We start from the raw sequence: 17,959 nt of genomic DNA, 5'->3' as shown, positions 1-17,959 counted from the left end.
GCCCGCGCGGGGCCCCGTGCTGCGCAGCCGCGGCGCCAGGCCCCGCCCCTCTCCGGCAGCGCCAATCAGCGCATGGGGGGCGGTCCTCCGGCGGTGTGTGCGCCTGCGCCCTGTGCCTCGTGAGCCGCTAGTGCCCAGCAGCTGTTCCCGGAGCCCCCACAGCCCCTTCCACTGTGCCCCCGCTTCCCCGGCCGCCTGGGGCGCCTGCGCGGGGTCATGCTTTCGTACTAGTGGGGTCCTTTTCCCCGACCTTTCTCCAGCCCAAGTCTTGGGGACTCTGGCCTAGTGACTGGACCTCGGCTTCCCCACCCTCCAGGTCTCCCAGCTTCCGATCTTTTTACGGGCGTCCACATCTGGGGGGCTTCCTCCGTGACGACCCCCTCCATGCCCCCAAGTTCCCTCCAGTAGCTTTTTTTTTTTGAGACGGAGTCTCACTCTGTTGCCCAGGCTGGAGTGCAGAGGCGCGATCTTGGCTCACTTAAAGCCTCCGCCTCCCAGGTTCAAGCTATTCTCCTGCCTCAGCCTCCCAAGTAACTGGTTCCACACACAGCTAATTTTTGTATTTTTAGTAGGGACGGGGTTTCACCATGTTGGCCAGCCTGGACTCGAACTCCTGACTTCAAGTGATCAGCCCACCTCGGCCTCCCAAAGTGCTGGGATTATAGGCGTGAGCCACCACGCCCTGCCCAGTAGCTTTCTGACCCCTCGGAATCCAGGTATCTGAGCCCCCTGCTCCCCTACTCCACCCCCTGCACCTTAGTCCAGCCAGCATCTCTGGTCGGGAGAGTTCCAGGACCTTCCTGCGGAATCACCCACCCACTGTTGCATCCTTTTTTTTTTTTTTTGAGACGGAGTCTCGCTCTGTCACCCGGGCTGGAGTGCAGTGGCGGGATCTCAACTCACTGCAAGCTCCGCCTCCCGGGTTCACGCCATTCTCCTGCCTCAGCCTCCCGAGTAGCTGGGACTACAGGCGCCTGCCACCTCGCCCGGCTAGATTTTTGTATTTTTTAGTAGAGACGGGGTTTCACCGTGTTAGCCAGGATGGTCTCGATCTCCTGACCTCGTGATCCGCCCGTCTCGGCCTCCTAATGTACTGGGATTACAGGCTTGAGCCACCGCGCCCGGCCAATCTCCTCTTAACCCCTTCCCCAGCCAGCCAGAGGGATCCTGAAATGGAAATGGGTGGGCTGCCCCCTGTCGGTCCCCCACTGACAGCATCGCTCCCAAGGATAGGGCTGGGCCGACCTGCACAGGTGTTCAAGGACTGAGTCTAGCTGCTGTGCCCCTCTGCCTCCAGCTGGAGAAGCTGTCCTGGTTCTAAGGACTCCTTTGTTGACATTGGGTCCACCGAATCTGGGATGCTTTCCCATCTGAAGATCTCATTCCATTTTCAAAGTCCCTTTAGCTGCAGGTTCCAGGGAGTAGGACTGGCACATTCATTTATTGATTGACTGACTGATCGAGACAGAGTCTCACTCTGTTGCCCAGGCTGGAGTGCAATGGCGTGGTCTCGGCTCACTGCAACCTCCACCTCCCAGGTTCAAGCAATTCTCCTGCCTCAGCCTCCCAAGTAGCTGGGATTAAAGGTGCCTGCCACCACGCCCGGCTAATTTTTTTGAATTTTTAGAGGAGATGAGATTTCACCTTGTTGGCCAGCTGGTTTCGAACTCCCGACCTCAAGTGGTCTGCCCGCCTTGGCCTCCCTAAGTACTGGGATTACAGGTGTGAGCCGGAACGTGCAGTTTCAGGATGTTGTGCTGACCACAGAAGCACTGAATAAATCAGGATGGATGGGTGGATGATGGTCGGATGACCCGCTCACCCCACCTTGTGGTGAGGTGAGGTGAGACAGCCAGCTCTGTGGCCTAACACCGAGGCCCCAGAGCATTGGGCTGCCGTGGAAGAATCAGTGCTCTCAGGAGACAGGAAAGTCTATTCCGTGGACTCAAAGCCAGGCATTTACATCCCAGAACCAGCCATGGTACTTGGCTAGGGCAGCCAGTGCAAGGACCTGCCCCCATGCAAGGGCGATTATTATTATGTTTTGAGACAGGGTTTCACTTTGTTGCCCAGGTTGGAGTGCAGTGGCGTGATCTTGGCTCACTGTAACCTCTGCCCCTCAGGCTCAAGCAGTCCTCCCAATTCAGCCTCCCAAGTAGCTGGGACCAAAGGTGTGCACCACCACGCCTGGCTAATTTTTTGTATTTTTAGTAGAAACAGGGTCTTACCATGTTGCCCAGGCAGGTCACAAACTCCTGAGCTCCAGCAATCTGCCTGCCTCAGCCTCCAGGAGGCGGAGCTTGCAGTGAGCCGAGACTGTGACACTGCACTTCAGCCTGGGCAACAGAGCGAGACTCTGTCTCAAAAAAAAAAAAAAAATCAAAACAAAATCCAGCCAGGCACCATGGCTCCCGCCTGTAATCTCAGCACTTTGGGAAGCCGAGGCGGGCAGATCACCTGAGGTCATTTCAAGACCAGCCTGGCCAACGTAGCAAAACCCCATCTCTACTAAAAATACAAAAATTAGTAGGGTGTGGTGACGACCGCCTGTAATCCCAGCTATTCGGGCGGCTGAGTCAGGAGAATCGCTTGAACCCTGGAGGCAGAGGTTGCAGTGAGCCAAGATCATGCAACTGCACTCCAGCCTGGGTGACAGAGTGAGACTCCGTCTCCAAAACTAAATAAATAAATAGGCCCGGAGCGGTGGCTCACAGCTGTTAATCCCAGCACTGTGGGAGGCTGAGGCAGGCGGATCACCTGAGGTCAGGAGTTCAAGATCAACCTGGTCAACGTGGTAAAACCCCATCTCTACTAAAAATACAAAAAATTAGCCAGGCGTAGTGGTGGCACACGCCTGTAATCCCAACTCCTCAGGAGGATGAGGCAGGAGAATTACTTGAACCCAGGAGGCGGAGGTTGTGGTGAGTCAAGAGCGTGCCATGGCACTCCAGCCTGGGCAACAGAGCAAGACTGCCTTTAAAAAAAAAATAAGTAGGCCGGGCGCCGTGGCTCAAGCCTGTAATCCCCGCACTTTGGGAGGCCGAGACGGGCGGATCACGAGGTCAGGAAATCGAGACCATCCTGGCAAACACGGTGAAACCCCGTCTCTACTAAAAAAAAAAATACAAAAAAACTAGCCGGGCGAGGTGGCGGGCGCCTGTAGTCCCAGCTACTCAGGAGGCTGAGGCAGGAGAATGGCGTAAACCCGGGAGGCGGGGCTTGCAGTGAGCCAAGATCGCGCCACTGTACTCCAGCCTGGGCGACAGAGCCAGACTCTGTCTCAAAAAAAAAAAAGTAAAATAAATTTCTGTTGTTCAAGCCATGCAAGATTTGTGGGATTTTGTTATGGCAGCCCTAGCAGACTGATACAATAGCTATTTCCATCAACACACTTATGTATGCAGAGAGTATGTCTAGAAGGATTTTTTTTTTTTTTGAGTCTCACTCTGTTGCTCAAGCTGGAGTGCAGTGGGGCAGTCTTGGCTCAGAGATTGGCAAGAGCTGGAAAAAACTGGGCAGCTGTATCAGGGAGTGTGACTGCACCATATACTCTTTTTGTACCTGTTCATTTTTATTTTTTCATTTTTTTTTCTTTTTATCAGAGACGGGGGCCTCTTTGTTGCCCAGGCTAGTACTGAACTGGTTCAAATGATGCCCCTTCCTTGGCCTCCCAAAGTGTTGGGATTACAGGCGTGAGCGACCACACCCAGCCTGTTCATTTTTGTAACCCTAACGTGATGGTTTGAAATGTCTACCAATTCTGATATTCTTCCCTTCAAAACACAGAACCCCATTCTCTTCCCTTTGCATGTGGGCTGGACCTCAGGGTCTTGCTTCTGATAAACACAGTGTGGCGGAAGTGACCACATGAGACTTCTCAGGGTGGGTCATAGAAGCACTGTGGCTTTCGCCTTCCTCTACCTTGGTTCACTTGCGCTGGGGAAGGCAGCGGCCATGCTGTGAGGATGCTCAAGCAACTTTGTGTAGGGGTCCCCATGGGAAGGAACTGCGGCTGTCACCGACAGCCAAGTTGAGGGCACTGGTTTGGAAGTGGCTCCTCCAGCCCCAGTTGAGCCTTCCTCAGATGAAGTGGCCTTGACTGATGTCTTACCTGCACCCTCATGAGAGACTCTGGGCCACAACCACCCAGATACATCACTCCCAAATCCCGGACTGACACAGACGGTGAGATAGTGAACGTTTGTGCTTTAAGCTACTACGTGTGGGGTAACTTGTTAAGGCAGCAATGGATAAACACACTGCAGATATTACTTATGAAACATTTTAAACAAGCAGTTTCTGCCAGCCATTGGGAAACTCTCCTAGATTCGTAACATTTTGGAGCTGAAAGGACCCCTGGGTCACCTGTGCCACTCCAGCTACAGTCACAGTAACCAAGCCACCAGCATGATCAACATCCGGGCACGGAGTAGGTTTCAGGGAGGTTTAATGCAACATGCATTAAAAGATCCAAGCTGTTTTCAGAAACATAAGAGGTCTGAAGTTGAGCTGTGGATTTCCTCATGTCCATCCTGAGGCTTGGGCTGCTCCAGATGCAGCAGGCGCTGAGGCGGGAGGAGCTGGCGCCACCAGGCACCTGGAGGGAGAGCAGACGAGGCAGGGTGAGTAGAAGTGTCCTTTCCGGGCCGGGCGCGGTGGCTCATGCCTGGTATCCCAACACTTTGGGAGGCCGAGGTGGGCGCATCACCTGAGGTCAAGAGTTCGAGACCAGCCTGACTAACATGGAGAAACCCCATCTCTACTAAAAATACAAAATTAGCTGGGTGTGGTGGCTCATGCTTGTAATCCCAGCTACTTGGGAGGCTGAGGCAGGGAATCGCTTGAACCCGGGAGGTGGAGGTTGCAGTGAGCCGAAATTACACCACTGCGCTCCAGCCTGGACAACAACAGCAAAACTCTGTCTCAAAAAAAAAAAAAAAAAAAAAAATTAGCTGCGTGTGGTGGCACACACCCGTAGTCCCAGCTACTCGGGAGGCTGAGGCACAAGAATTGCTTGAACCCGGAAGGCAGAGGTTGCAGTGAGCTGTGATCCCGCCACTGTATTCTAGCCTGGCAACAGAGCAAGACTCCGTCTCAAAAAAAAAAAAAGAAAAGAAAATTCCCTTCCATATGAAGCTGGCTGCGCAAGTGGCCCAGGACAGCAGCCTAGCAGGAACACCGGCACGGCACAGGCCCCAGGCTCCATGCAGCAGGGAGGAACACAGACCGGAGCAGCGCTCTGAGGCCCAGGTTCAAACAGAGTGGCATGGCCTCAGGCTGGCACCTGGAAAATGGGGGTGTAAGAGCCGGGCCACATGGGACTGTCATGTGGGCACCGGTCAGATGCCACAGGCACTGTGGTGAAGGGGCAGCTGGCATGCTGGAGAAACGTGTGGATGTGTCCAGGGCTTCACAGGTGCTTCCAAGAGCTCGTCGGGTGGCCAGCCGCTGTGGGCCAGCCTCCACCTTCCCCGTCTATCTGTAACATGGGCCCCCCACCCAGTTCAGGCTGGGGTGCCCACTGAGATGGAAGCAGGGTGTGCCTCAAAGACTAACTGAGATTGTCCAGAGAGAGGGCAGGGCCCATGCTCCAGTCACACAACCCAAGGCTGTGGGGTGACTGTTCTGTGCCCGTGGGCAGGAGGTGCCAGAGAGGGCACCCAGGGCCCCACTCCCATGCAGGCCTCTCCAGGGGAAACGGTAAGGCCTGCCGCCCTGGCTCTGGGAGCCTGGAGAACCCACTCCTCGGCCACCATCCGGCCAGCATGCAGTCCACCCACCACAGCCTACTGAGACTTACCAGAGGGGTGTGCGAAGGGCCAGTGTAATTAATCATCTTTCTTAAACTTGCCACTGACGTAAGGTACCCAGTCCAGGATCAGCCGCCAATCGGTGGCCCACACCAGCCCCACGGCACCCACGGCGCCCCACGTGTAGGCCGTCGGGATCCTGTGAGAGGAGAGGGGATGGTCAGGCCTGCTCCACCCTGGCCCCTGTCCTGAGCGGTGATGGCTGAGGCGTGGGCCTGGCGCCTGTGTCCACCAACTGCTGTGGGCCCTGCGGGTTGGCACCAACAGCACAGGCCCTGCCCACACTGCTGGCCCTCAGGAAGCCGGGCTTCTGCATCTCCAGTAACTGCTCCAGGGGCTCCCGGGTGGGAGCGCTGCTGGCGGGAGGCTGGGCCTGGGGCATGTGTAGGTGTTTGTAAGTTTGCAGCCACCATGATGATGGGTCCGGTCTGCTGCAGTCTGCAGAAATTCATCCATCCCTGCCACAGCTGCAGGACTCAGGGAAGTGCTGCCATCACAGTCCCTGTGCCCAGGTGAGGATACCGAACAACAGACAGGGCGAGGCCCTCACCTGAGGCCACACAGCTGGCGAGGATCGAGGTCTCGGGTTCCAAGCCCACGCTCTTGCCCACCACGGTGCATGCTGTGAGAGCTCCCGCAAGTTTCCTGGGACCAGCAGATTGTAGGAAGGCCCAGCAAGCCCACCTGCTGGCGTTCACGCCCTCGCACAGTGTGAACGTGGGCACGGGCTTCTAATGCGCAGAACGCAGCACGAGTGATGGGGCCTCACTGCGGAGGCCAGGTGAGAAAAGACTGACTTCAGGTACGGAGGCTCAGAAGGGGAATGCCAGCCCTTTGGGAGGTTGAGGCAGGAGGCTCACTTGAGCCTAGGAGTTTGAGACCAGCCTGGACAACAGAGACCCCATCTCTACACAAAATTTTAAAAAAATTAGCCGGGTGTGGTGGCACATGCCAGTAGTCCCAGCTACTAGGAAAGCTGGGGCAGGAGGACCTCTTGAGCCCAGGAATCAGAGGTTGCAGTGAACCGTGACTACACCACTGCCTTCCAGCCTGGGTGAATATGAGACCGTATCTCAAAAAAAATTAAAATTAAAATTAAAAAAAAAGAGGCTGGGCGTGGTGGCTCACGCCTGTAACCCCAGCACTTCAGGAAGCCAAGGAGGTCAGGAATTCAAGACCAGCCTGGCCGACATGGTGAAACCTCATCTCTACAAAAATACAAAAATTAGCTGGGCGTGGTAGTGGATGCCTGTAATCCCAGCTACTCAGGAGGCTGAGGCGGGGGAATAGCTTGAACCCAGGAGGCGGAGGTTGCAGTGAGCCGAGATTGCGCCACTGCACTCTAGCCTGGGTGACAAAGTGAGACTCCATCTCAAAAAAAAGAAAAGAAAAAGACTGGCTTCCATCCTGGGCACCTTTGTGCACCCTCTAGCTGCCTCTGGAGAAGCCAGCTGCCATGCTGTGAGCTGCCCTATGAAGGGATCCATGTGGCAGAGAACTGATGGCAGCCTCCAGCTAAGAAGGAAATGAACCCAGCCAATGACCCCGTGAAGGATCTCGGAAACGGATCTGCCTGGTCACGCCCTCGGATGAGACTGCAGCCTCACAAGAGAGCCTGAGGAGTCGGCGCAGTGCACCCACTGAAACTGTGAGATAAGGAGTATTTGCTGGTTTAAGTGGCTAATTTTGGGAGACCATTTCTTTTTTTTTTTTTTTTGAGACGGAGTCTCACTCCGTCGCCCAGGCTGGAGTGCAGTGGCCGGATCTCAGCTCACTGCAAGCTCCGCCTCCCAGGTTTACGCCATTCTCCTGCCTCAGCCTCCCAAGTAGCTGGGACTACAGGCGCCCGCCACCTCGCCCGGCTAGTTTTTTGTATTTTTTTTTAGTAGAGACGGGGTTTCACCGTGTTAGCCAGGATGGTCTCGATCTCCTGACCTCGTGATCCACCCGCCTTGGCTTCCCAAAGTGCTGGGATTACAGGCTTGAGCCACCGCGCCCGGCCGGGAGACCATTTCTTATGTACACAGCACTAGATAACAATTGCAGGCCCACTGCTGGCCCAACAGAGGGCTGAAATTAAAATCCAATTCCAGGCAGGGAATGGTGGCTCACGCCTGTAATCCCAGCACTTCGGGAGGCCCAGAGGCGCGGATCACCTGAGGTCAGGAATTCAAGACCAGCCTGGCCAACATGGTGAAACCTCATCTCTACTAAAAATACGCAAATTAGCCAGGTGTGGTGGTGCCCACCTGTAGTCCCAGCTACTGGGGAGGCTGAGGCGGGAGAATCACTTGAACTCTATAAGTGGAGCTTGCAGTGAACCGAGATTGCACCACTGCCCTCTAGCCTGGGCGACAGTGAGACTATGTCTCGGAAAAAAAAAAGAAATCTGATTCACCTCCCTGGATCACAGCGAATCACATAGCTGGGATGTTGGGGTGGCAAGGAGTGCTCCTCCTGGAGGCAGAGAAGGCGGATGAACAAACCCTGCACACACTGCCCCAAGGGCCTCACCAGAGACACTCTCCAAGTGCAGGCCCGGTGCCCGCTCACCAGCTGGTGGTATGCACAGCTGCTCCTGGAACCTGGCTCAGAGGCAGATGCCACCAACAGGGTAGGAATCTTTATACCTGTGTCTTGATGGCATTCTGGGTAAGTTTGTTTGTTTGTTTGTTTGTTTTATTTTGAGATAGAGCCTCGCTCTGTCACCCAGGCTGGAGTGCAGTGATGTGATCTCGGCTCACTGCAATCCCCACCTCCGGGGTTCAAGTAATTCTCCTGTCTCAGCCTCCCACGTAGCTGGGATTACAGGCGCCCACCACCACGCCCAGCTAATTTTTGTATTTTTAGTAGAGACAGCGTTTCACCATGTTGGCCAGGCTGTTCTCAAACTCCTGACCTCAAGGGATCCACGCACCTCAGCCTCCCAAGGTTCTGGGATTACAGGTGTGAGCCACCACGCCCAGCCCTGGGTTATTAACCACCAGAGAAGCCTGCCATAAATATGTCCAGTGGGCCGGCCTCCTCCTCCCCTATCATCTTGGTCACCCCATGTAGGACCCTGTGGATTTGGACAGTGTGGGAAGAGCCCACGAAACCTGATTTCCACTAGCCACCGAGGAAGGATGTACAGACCATGACCACACTGACCAACGACCTCGCCACCATGAAAACCCCTTCCTCAAACCAAGCCCCAGCAGGGCCCAGAACGGGTGTGGACTGCAGGGTCCCCAGCTGGTGAACTGTGGCCCTCCCAGTCCTGAGTCTGAGACTCTGAGACACAACCCCACAGTGCCTCCTGGGGATGAGACCTGCTCCCTGGCCTCCCAAAGCCACTGTCTGGTGGCTTAGCCCTGCACGGCCCCTTGCATGCAGGTATCTGCACCCCTTCCTCTCCCACTTATTTTAGGTCAGCCCTGCACCACAGGTCTCATTTCTTCACTTTTCCTTGCCCGCCAACCAGAATGTCCGCCCACAAGGGTTCTGTCTATTGTTGTGTCCCTAACACATAGTAGGTGCTCAATAAATGCCTGCTGTTGGATGAAAGCACGGATGACGGGTGGTTCCCACTGTGACTGGGCACAGAAGTGGACCTGCTGCACCCGGGAGGGGCTGCACTGGCTACTATAGGCTGCTGGGTTCTCAGCTAGGAGCAGGCTTCCTCATCCCAGGCCTAAGTTACCCACGCTATAAAACGCCACTATCACGTTCCCCTTGATGGTCCCAGTCAGCTCCACTGTCCAGACCCTGTCCCCAACCTGTCCCCCAGTCTGGGATGGAGGAATTATGTTCTGGCTTCCGGACACACTGCCAATCATAGCCTTTGCTTTTTTCTTTTTTAAAAACGGGTGTTGCCCAGGCTGGAGTAAATTGGCACAATCTCAGCTCACCGCAACCTCCGCCTCCCGGGTTCAAGCAATTCTCCTTCCTCAGCCTCCCAAGTAGCTGGGATTAGAGGCACCCGCCACCAGGCCTGGCTAATTTTTGCATTTTTAGTAGAGACTGGAGGTTTCAGCATGTTGGCCAGGCTGGTCTTGAACTCCTGACCTCAGGTGATCTGGCCGCCTCGGCCTCCCAAAGCGCTGGGATCACAGGCGGGAGCCACCGCACCCAGCCAGGCCTTGCTTCTTAGCAACCCACGTGGAAACACGAGACAACCCTACGGAGGCCACCCCCAGCCCGGCTTCTATAGGGGCCACCCCTATGCCGGCCAGCTGCCCACGTGGGATCAGGCACAGCGGCAGCTTTCACGTTCCTTGTTAAAAATCATAAAAAACAAAATAATGGCAAAGGCCGAAGATGCCGCGAGTGCTGGGCTGCGGATCGGGGCTCGGCGCCTTCTGGGCGTTTCCGTCCAAGGGGTCACCACCCGGACCCCCCGGTAGAGACGGGGAAACTGAGGCTTGGAGCCAGACATGCTGGGGTTTGGCCTTGGGTCCGCCACGTCCCGTTCACGTCGGGACGCGCCGCTCCGCCTCTCGGCCTCAGTTTCCCCCTCTGTCACCGGGCACAACAAGGGACCTGGGCCGGGCCCAGCCCCCGGAAACGCGCACAAACACGGAACGCAGCGGCGCGGGGGTGGGCCGAGGCGGGAGGGCGGATGGGGCCGCGGGGCGACGTCCTCACCAGTTCTTGACCAGCTGACGGTAGCGCGGGCCCAGGAACCCGGTCACCATCGCGGCGGAGTCGCACCCTCAGGGTGACCCTGTCGGCTGACCCGGCCACACTGCGCAGGCGCGACCGCGGCGCGCACGCGCGCAGGGAAAGGAAAAAAAAAAGAAATCATCCGCTGCTATGCGCGCAGACCCGGAAGCCGCTTACAGTAACTTCCGGCGAGGGTTGGACGACCAGGGAGAGGTGGCCCGGAGTGGGCGGGGTTAGGGCGGGGCATTTTGGGCACGTGTTCTAACGGCCGATTTTGCCTCTAGGCTCCACGGGGCTACCTGCCAATGATTTTATGCGCCTAGCATATGCCAGGACGTCCAGCGAGGTAGCGTCTTGCCCAGAGTCACACAGAGGGGAAGAGCTGGGACTGGAGCCCACTTTTGGAGGCGTCAGGCGTTGTTCCTGATTCGCTGTAGGACTTTGGCCGAGCGGCAGTGCTTCCCTGAGCCTCAAAGTTGCCAGTTGCCTGGAGGCTGTCGGAAATCACTTTGCAGGTTTTCGTTTGCGAGCCTGGGTGATTCCTCATTCAGGCAGCAGAGGGAGGCCTGGCTCCTTGCACGGTGAACGTCTCTGAATGGTCTTAGCTGATGACAGGCAGGTCCTTCTGCCTCCTGCTTTCCACCGCACCAGGCTCGCTTGGGCTCGCCTTTCTCCAGTCCCTGCTTCCTCTGCTCTCCCACAACCCGGCGCAGCACCGTACATGTTCACTCAGCTCCCAGCTTCCAGCCTCCCCATGCACACCGGGCCGGTGTGGGCAGAAGGAAGAGGGGCACATTCCCAGACACCGCCATGGCACTTTTCTGTCTTTTCCCCCATTTTCAAGAGTCGCCTCCCTCAGGAAGCCCTCCTGGACTGCCTGACCCCCAGGCACCTTTACAGCATGAAAGGAAAGGCCATAACCTAGACGGGGAACTGGGCGTGATTTGTCCCTGGGGTGCCAGCCTCATTTGCAGGCCTGGTGATAAGGAACGGACACCATGGGTTCGTCTGTCTGCCCAGCCTGGCCTGTCCTGCTGGGGTCGGCCCTCAGTACTCTCCAAGCCTGCAGCTCTCTCGGGGCTGCGGGTGCTAACCCATCCCTATCCCTGGTCAAGGACTCAAGGTGGGAGCCGGAAATAGGTTTTGGATACCACAGTCTGGGCACTGTTTCTTTTTTCTTTTTTTTTTTGAGACGGAGTCTCGCTCTGTCATCCAGGCTGGACTGCAATGAGGCGATCTCGACTCACTGCAACGTCCACCTCCCGGGTTCAAACGATCCTCCTGCCTCAGCCTCCCAAGTAGCTGGGACTACAGGCACGTGCTACCATGCCCAGCTAGTTTTTGTATTTTTAGTAGAGACTGGGTTTCACCACGTTGGCTAGGCTGGTTTTGAACTCCTGACCTCAAGTGATCCAGCCACTTCAGCCTCCCAAAGTGCTGGGATTACAGGCATGAGCCATCGGGCTGGGCGTTGTTTGTAGAACTTTCCAGTTGCCTTGGGGTTTTTGAGCTTGGGATCAGAGAACACCTGAATAAGACTCTTCCCATTGGTGGAAACTTAAAAAAGTGGGATGCAGGGGTTGACATAATGACTATTAAGAGAAAGGACAGGAACACAAGGGCTGCTGGAATGTCAGCCCAGTTTCCAGATGCCACAGTTTAGTAAGAGTTCACCAGGGGCCGGGCGCAGTGGCTCACGCCTGTAATCCCAGCACTTTGGGAGGTCATGGTGGGCAGATCACCTGAGATTAGGAGTTCGAGACCAGCCTGACCAACATGGAGAAACCCCATCTCTGTTAAAAATACAAAATTAGCCAGACATGGTGACGGATGCCTGTAATTCCAGCTACTCAGGAGGCTGAGGCAGGAGAATCGCTTGAAAACCCGAGAGGCGGAGGTTGCGGTGGTGAGCCGAGATCACGCCACTGCACTCCAGCCTGGGAAACGAGAGTGAAACTGCATCTCAAAAAAAAAAAGAGTTCACCAGAGAGTGAGAGTGATAAAAACAAGAGCTGGGAGATGGAGAGAGATTTGTAATGATGCCTGGATCCAGCTGTGCCTGAAGCCATTCAACATAACATAGAACTTCCTTTTTGTTTCTTGAGCCGGTTTTTGTTATTTTGTTGGACCATCTGGATGCCCCCTCCACCTTTTTTTGAGACAGGGTCTGGGGTGGCTCTCTTGCCCAGGCTGGAGTGCAGTGGTACAATTACAGTTCACTGCCACCGCAAGCTCCTGGTCTCAAGTGATCCTCCCACCTCAGCCTCCTAAGTAGCTGGGACTACAAGTGTGTGTCACCAGGCACAACCAATTTAATTTTAATTTTTTGAGACAGTCTTCCTCTCTCGCCCAGGGTAGAACACAGTGGTGCAATCTCGGATCTCTGCAATCCCCGCCTCCTGGGTTCAAGCTATTCTCCTGCCTCAGTCTCCCAAGTAGCTGGGATTACGGGTATGCATCACCATGCCCGGCTAATTTTTGTATTTTTGGTAGAGACAGGGTTTCACCATGTTGGCCAGGCTGCTCTCAAACTCCTGACCTCAAGTGATCCACCCGCCTCAGCCTCCCAAAGTGGTGGGATGACAGGTGTGAGCCACCGCGCCTGGCCAATGCATGTTTTAAAAGTTTTCCAGCATGAATGTAGAGGCGAGCTGGGTGCTGAGTGGTGGACAGGGCTCCCTCAGCACCTTCTGTCAACTCCTGGCCACTCTCTTCCCCTTAAAAAAAAAAGACATGGGGTCTCACTATGTTGCCCAGGCTGGACTGGAACTCCTGGCCTCAGAAGATCCTCCCACCTCAGCCACCTGAAGTGCTGGGATGACAGGCATGAGTCACTGTGCTTGGCTTTCTCCCTAAGGCACTTGTGCACCAAAGGGCTCTCTCCTGGGGGCCACCCCCCTCAAGTGGCCAGGAAGGCACTCCCACCCCAGCCCCACAGGGGACCAGGGCAGTCCAGCTGTGTCCTCGAAGAGATGGAGCAGGGAAGCCTCTGGGCACAACAGCAGATGCCGGTGGGCGCTTTAGGATGAGCAGCATCCCGACGGGTCCTGCCACACCTCTTCCCCCCAGAGAGCCTTGTCCATGGTTCTGTGGGTGTCCGGCCGTGGAGGACATCACGAATGCCCCACTGAGGAGTGCGGAGTTGATGCTGCCAGCAACAGGGGGCCGTGGAAGGTTCCAGAGGGGCAGTGACAGGCTCAGACTTCGGGAGCAGGAAGGGGCAGTGAAGTGGGTTCCAACAGCCCGGGGAGACGTTGGGAGATCGGGAGCCCTCGGGCTGGGAGGACCACAGGTCCTGGATGTGCCCAAGTACAGCCCCCAGGGAGTTGCTTTTCTCCGGAAGCCAATCCTGCTTCCAGGTGGCCTGGAGCCCTGGGTACAGGTGCAGGTTCCCAGCTGCCAGGGGAGCTGCGGGCCCCTCAGAGTGAGGAGTGACTTCGAGGAGGCCCAGTGCACAGGGCAGACCACAGTCCTCGCTGCACCCACCAAGGTGAACGTCAGGGGCCGAGAGTTTAGGGCAAGACCTCTGACCCTGCCCCCCACTTCCCTTCCTAAACATGTGACACCAGAAAGAATCCAGGGACTGCAGAGCTTCGTTATAAAATGTCACATTTATTGCTACAGTGCTGTTATATACAGGACAGGTCTCTGAATCCACTTTAAAGAGGATCGTTTAAAAGTCCCAATAATCCAGCCAGCTGTGTTGACACGTATAAAATTATTTTCTTTAAAAAAATTTTTTTGAAAACCATCTTGAGGCACTCAGAGCACACCCCCCACCCCCCCCCCCCATAATTGTGGTTCCCCGACACTGCTGTTTCTCCCTCCTGGCGCCGGGTGAATCTCGTTTAAATTCTATGCAGAACGCGCAGTTCCAGAGGCTACGGGGCCACTGCCCACCCAGACCTAGGGGCAGGGCCGGGATCAAAACAAGAGGGAGACAGAGGCAGGTTTCCTAAGAGACCGAATCCCCAGGGCGCAGGGGGAACCACAGAGAAGGGAGTGGCAGACAGCCCCTCCCCTCCACCTGGCCTGGACTGGGGGCAGATCCCAGGCCTTGAGCTGGCCTCGCGGTTTCCCTTGAATCTGCCATGGGGCCCAGGCTCCCCAGCAAGTCTGGGGAGAGGAGTCAGGCAGTCCAGGCTCTCCTGGGGGTAACGGTGGGAGTCTCAGGGGTGGCACAGGGGCAGACACCTGACCTGCTGCCGGGGTGAGCACAGCCAGCCCGGGGGTCCGCAAGGCCTCAGTGCAGGGAGGGGCATGAAGAACACATGAAGGTGCCCGGCTAGCCCAGCCCACACCTGGGTGCCACCGTGACCATCACCCTAGTTTGTGTGGAAGTGAACGGAATCTCAGAGCAGGAGACTTGCAGTTTTAAACCCAAGACAGTCCCCAGACAGCTGGGAAGAGCTGGTTACCCTCATGGCAAGAGACCAGAAAAGGGGACCTGGAGAGAGGCCTGGGTGCTGGGACACAGGACACAGATGGGCCCGAGGGGCCACCCTGCCGGTTCTGCAGCCGGGTTGCGCAGCCCAAGGCCTTCGTGGGGCTCAGATCAGCAGAGTCTCCCGGCTCCAGCCACTCGCCCTTGGGCCCCACAGAGGGAGGGCAGCAGGTATGGCCCTAGGCCCAGGGATGCTTCCCAGCGTTGCGGGAGACCGGCCAGGGCCCTGGCATCCTCTCTATATCACGATGGCCCTCTGGTGTAATGGGGACATGCTGGGGTAGGGTGGGGGTGTCCTGTGCTGGCTCCTGAGCCGCGTCCCCTCAGAGTTCAGAGTACGAGCCTGGGTCCCTGGGGCAAAGGAGTGAAGGACAGGGTGTCCAGGAAGGTTCCCAGCACCCGGCTCCAGGGTGTGGTCCCCATGCCAGGGGTCACTGGTCCCAACAACATGCCCCGTTTCGGAGGTGTGTGCAGGTTCCAAGGGAGAGCAGCTTATGGGGGCCTGGGGAGGACATCGTGTGGAGTAGCCCTGGGGGCCAGAGCTGCTTGGCAGGGTCACCTGGGTCAGAGCCACCTTGCTGACGTCCCTTCCCCCAAGCCCAGGTCAGCCCCCTTCCTGAGGGGAGAGGATGCGGCAGGGAAGCCCCAAGGCGCCTTCATCAGGGAACGCCCACGCATCGCTTTCCACGTGACAAAACCAAGAGGAGAACCCCCAACATCAAAAAAACAAAAGACCCCCACCTGTCCCCGTTCTGTGTGCAGTGGCTTCCGGGGGGGGTGCGGGGGGGCTCAGGTTTACACGGGGTCTTTTTAATACAACGTTTAATCATCTGGTTGATCAGGAAATGCAATGCTCAGTCTAGAAACAGCAGCAGAAATAGCGAGAGACACGGGACTTTCATACAAAAAAATTTGTTGCTTACAAAACATATGCAAAAAAAAAGCTTAAAAAAAAACCAGAGACCAAAGGCAGCATCCTTGCTAATTTTCATCTACATTAAGAAGAAAAAAAAAAAAAATCTTATAACTAATGTTCTTTTTATTTTCCTTAAAAAAAATATTAGGCTTAGGCACAATTTGCTGGTGGCTTTTGAAGCATAAGCCAGGTCTCCACAGCATCCCCCTCGAGTGATATGTTTCCATTTCTCCACTTTTTATAGTTAAGGCATTTTTTTCTGTTCTGACAAAGTGTATGTTTTGTTGCTCGCTGTCAGGTTTTGTTTACTGGGAAAAAAAAAAAAAAAAAAAAAAAAAAAAAAAAAGGTCCTGTCAGCCCAGGCAACAGGGCCAAGACGCAGTTTCAGGATCCACGGGGCAAGTCACAGGGTGACACGGTGGCTGAGATTCGAGGACAGGGGGAGCGAGGCCAGGGAGGGGTGGGCCAGGGTCCCAGGGAGCTCCTGGACCCAGCGTCACCTTGGTCGCCCCCATCGCTCCGAACCTCGTCAGGTTGGTGTTGGCTCGATGCTGACAACAGGTGTGTGAGGTGTGGACGTGGACGAAGCCTGGGGTCTCGAGTGGCTGTTCTGGGCCCAGCGCACAGGGCTGAGAGTGGGTGGCTCGTCCCACGGAGGCATACCTTTCACATGTGCCCGGCGGGGTTGTGGGCTTCGCTCAGGCCTGGGTGGGCAGCTGAAAGCACCATCTGGGGGTCTCCGACCACGCCCGACACCTTTTCCTCTTCTCGCCGTTTCAAACAGGCTGCTTTGGGATTCAGGTTCCGCTCTGGGGGGAGGAGGAGAGCTCTGTGGGAGATGGTCCCCGGGAGGAGGAAGATGTGAGGTGGGAGTGGGGGGTAGGATGTCGGGGAGGACAGGATGGGGGCAGGGCTCCACGTGTGGTCTCCTGCATTTCCGGCTCTCACCTCCTTCCTTGAGAAGGCTGGGGGGATGGGGTGGGGGGTTGTAAAGAAGACAGTGAGATCAGACGGTGTCTGTGGAACGTCACTGGGTCTGAATCCAGTCACAAAGAGAGACACGGACAGAGCCCGGGGCCGGCAAGCACAGGAGGACCCCGGCATCTGCTGCTGGGTGTGGGGAGGGGAGAGGGTGCTGGGGCCGCCCTGGCCGGGGAGCCTACCTCGCACCTGCTGCTCCAGCCCCAGGATGACCTGCACGGCCTGCTGCAGGATGAGCAGCTTGGTCTGCGCTTTGTCCGACTTGAGGTGCATCTGGCACATGCGCCCCAGCTCCCGGAAGGCCTCGTTAATATCCCGCACGCGCACCCGCTCCCGCGCGTTATTGGCCATGCGCCTCTCCCGGTCCCTCAGGTCTTTCTCCTCCAGGGACAGCACCTCCTCCGTACTGCTGGGTCACAGCACCGAGGCCTCTGTTAGTGACAGGCCAGGGCTGGGTGGGAGGGCGGGGCTGGGTTGTGGAGAGGGTATCCAGCTACTTGTGTTTGTGCTGGTGTGGGCAGCAGTGCGGGTACATAGCTGGTGTGGGGCACAGCAGTGCGGGCACACGGCTGGTGTTGGTGTGGGCACAGCAGTGCGGGCACACAGCTGGTGTTGGTGTGGGCACAGCAGTGTAGGTACACAGCTGGTGTTGGTGTGGGCAGCAGTGAGGGTACACGGCTGGTGTTGGGCACAGCAGTGCAAGCACATGGCTGGTGGTGGTGTGGGCAGCACTGAAGGTTCACATGCTGCTGTGTGTTGTCACATGCATGAAAATGTGCTCCTCTGTGTGCGTGGGGAATGTGCTCCCTGGAATGCAGCAGAGACCCATGGCGGGCGCCTGTGTGCGCGACTGGCTGCCCAGGTGCAAGTGCCCTCAGACTCAGCTCTAGGGGAGGCTGTGGATGTGGTCACACCCGGGAAGAACCAAGGTCTGACTGTTCCCAGACGTTTCTGTGGAGGGAGGTGGGGCTCTGCTTCCCCCTCTGGGCCCTCACTGGGTAACTGCTTCTCCCTTGACCCTACTCACTCTGTGGGCCCCAGGGCAGGGCTAGGGGTGGGGGTGGGGCACAGGGGAGGCCCAGTGCCTGCTCCTCTCTCTCTCTTTCCCTCCCAAGATGATGACTTTCCCCGTTCAGAGCAGCTGCTTGCGGGGTGATGGACAGC

At 56.6% G+C, this 17,959-nt stretch overlaps 2 protein-coding genes across 28 annotated transcripts in view; both read right to left on the bottom strand.

Moving 5' to 3' along the window:
- Positions 1 to 4,430: 4,430 nt before the first annotated feature.
- Positions 4,431 to 17,959, bottom strand: part of LOC126942883 (cytochrome b-c1 complex subunit 10) — a 57,603-nt gene continuing 44,074 nt past the window's right edge. For 7 of the 17 annotated variants that reach the window (XM_050771022.1, XM_050771019.1, XM_050771014.1 and 4 more), the window contains exons 2-4: positions 10,437 to 10,540; positions 5,801 to 5,949; positions 4,431 to 4,597 (exon numbers count right to left, since the gene is read on the bottom strand). In XM_050771022.1, coding sequence (XP_050626979.1) covers positions 5,829 to 5,949; positions 10,437 to 10,486 — 171 coding nt within the window. In that variant the 5' untranslated portion in view covers positions 10,487 to 10,540 and the 3' untranslated portion in view covers positions 4,431 to 4,597; positions 5,801 to 5,828. Of the gene's footprint in view, positions 4,709 to 5,800; positions 5,950 to 10,436; positions 10,568 to 11,204; positions 11,215 to 13,989; positions 14,001 to 14,239; positions 14,250 to 17,959 lie in introns of those variants that run through there. The other 10 variants (XM_050771021.1, XM_050771020.1, XM_050771016.1 and 7 more) reach the window with 8 other exon arrangements.
- The window catches only part of TCF3 (transcription factor 3), a 47,045-nt gene continuing 43,132 nt past the window's right edge, over positions 14,047 to 17,959 (bottom strand). For 3 of the 11 annotated variants that reach the window (XM_050770291.1, XM_050770290.1, XM_050770297.1), the window contains 3 exons: positions 16,978 to 17,204; positions 16,478 to 16,623; positions 14,047 to 16,122 (listed from right to left, as the gene is read on the bottom strand). In XM_050770291.1, coding sequence (XP_050626248.1) covers positions 16,481 to 16,623; positions 16,978 to 17,204 — 370 coding nt within the window. In that variant the 3' untranslated portion in view covers positions 14,047 to 16,122; positions 16,478 to 16,480. Of the gene's footprint in view, positions 16,123 to 16,477; positions 16,624 to 16,977; positions 17,205 to 17,959 lie in introns of those variants that run through there. The other 8 variants (XM_050770289.1, XM_050770287.1, XM_050770288.1 and 5 more) reach the window with 6 other exon arrangements.

Source organism: Macaca thibetana, chromosome 19, assembly GCF_024542745.1.
Source record: "Macaca thibetana thibetana isolate TM-01 chromosome 19, ASM2454274v1, whole genome shotgun sequence".
Classification (NCBI taxonomy): domain Eukaryota; kingdom Metazoa; phylum Chordata; class Mammalia; order Primates; family Cercopithecidae; genus Macaca; species Macaca thibetana.
Note: the sequence above shows the minus strand (reverse complement) of the source record. Positions and strands in the feature narration are given on the sequence as shown.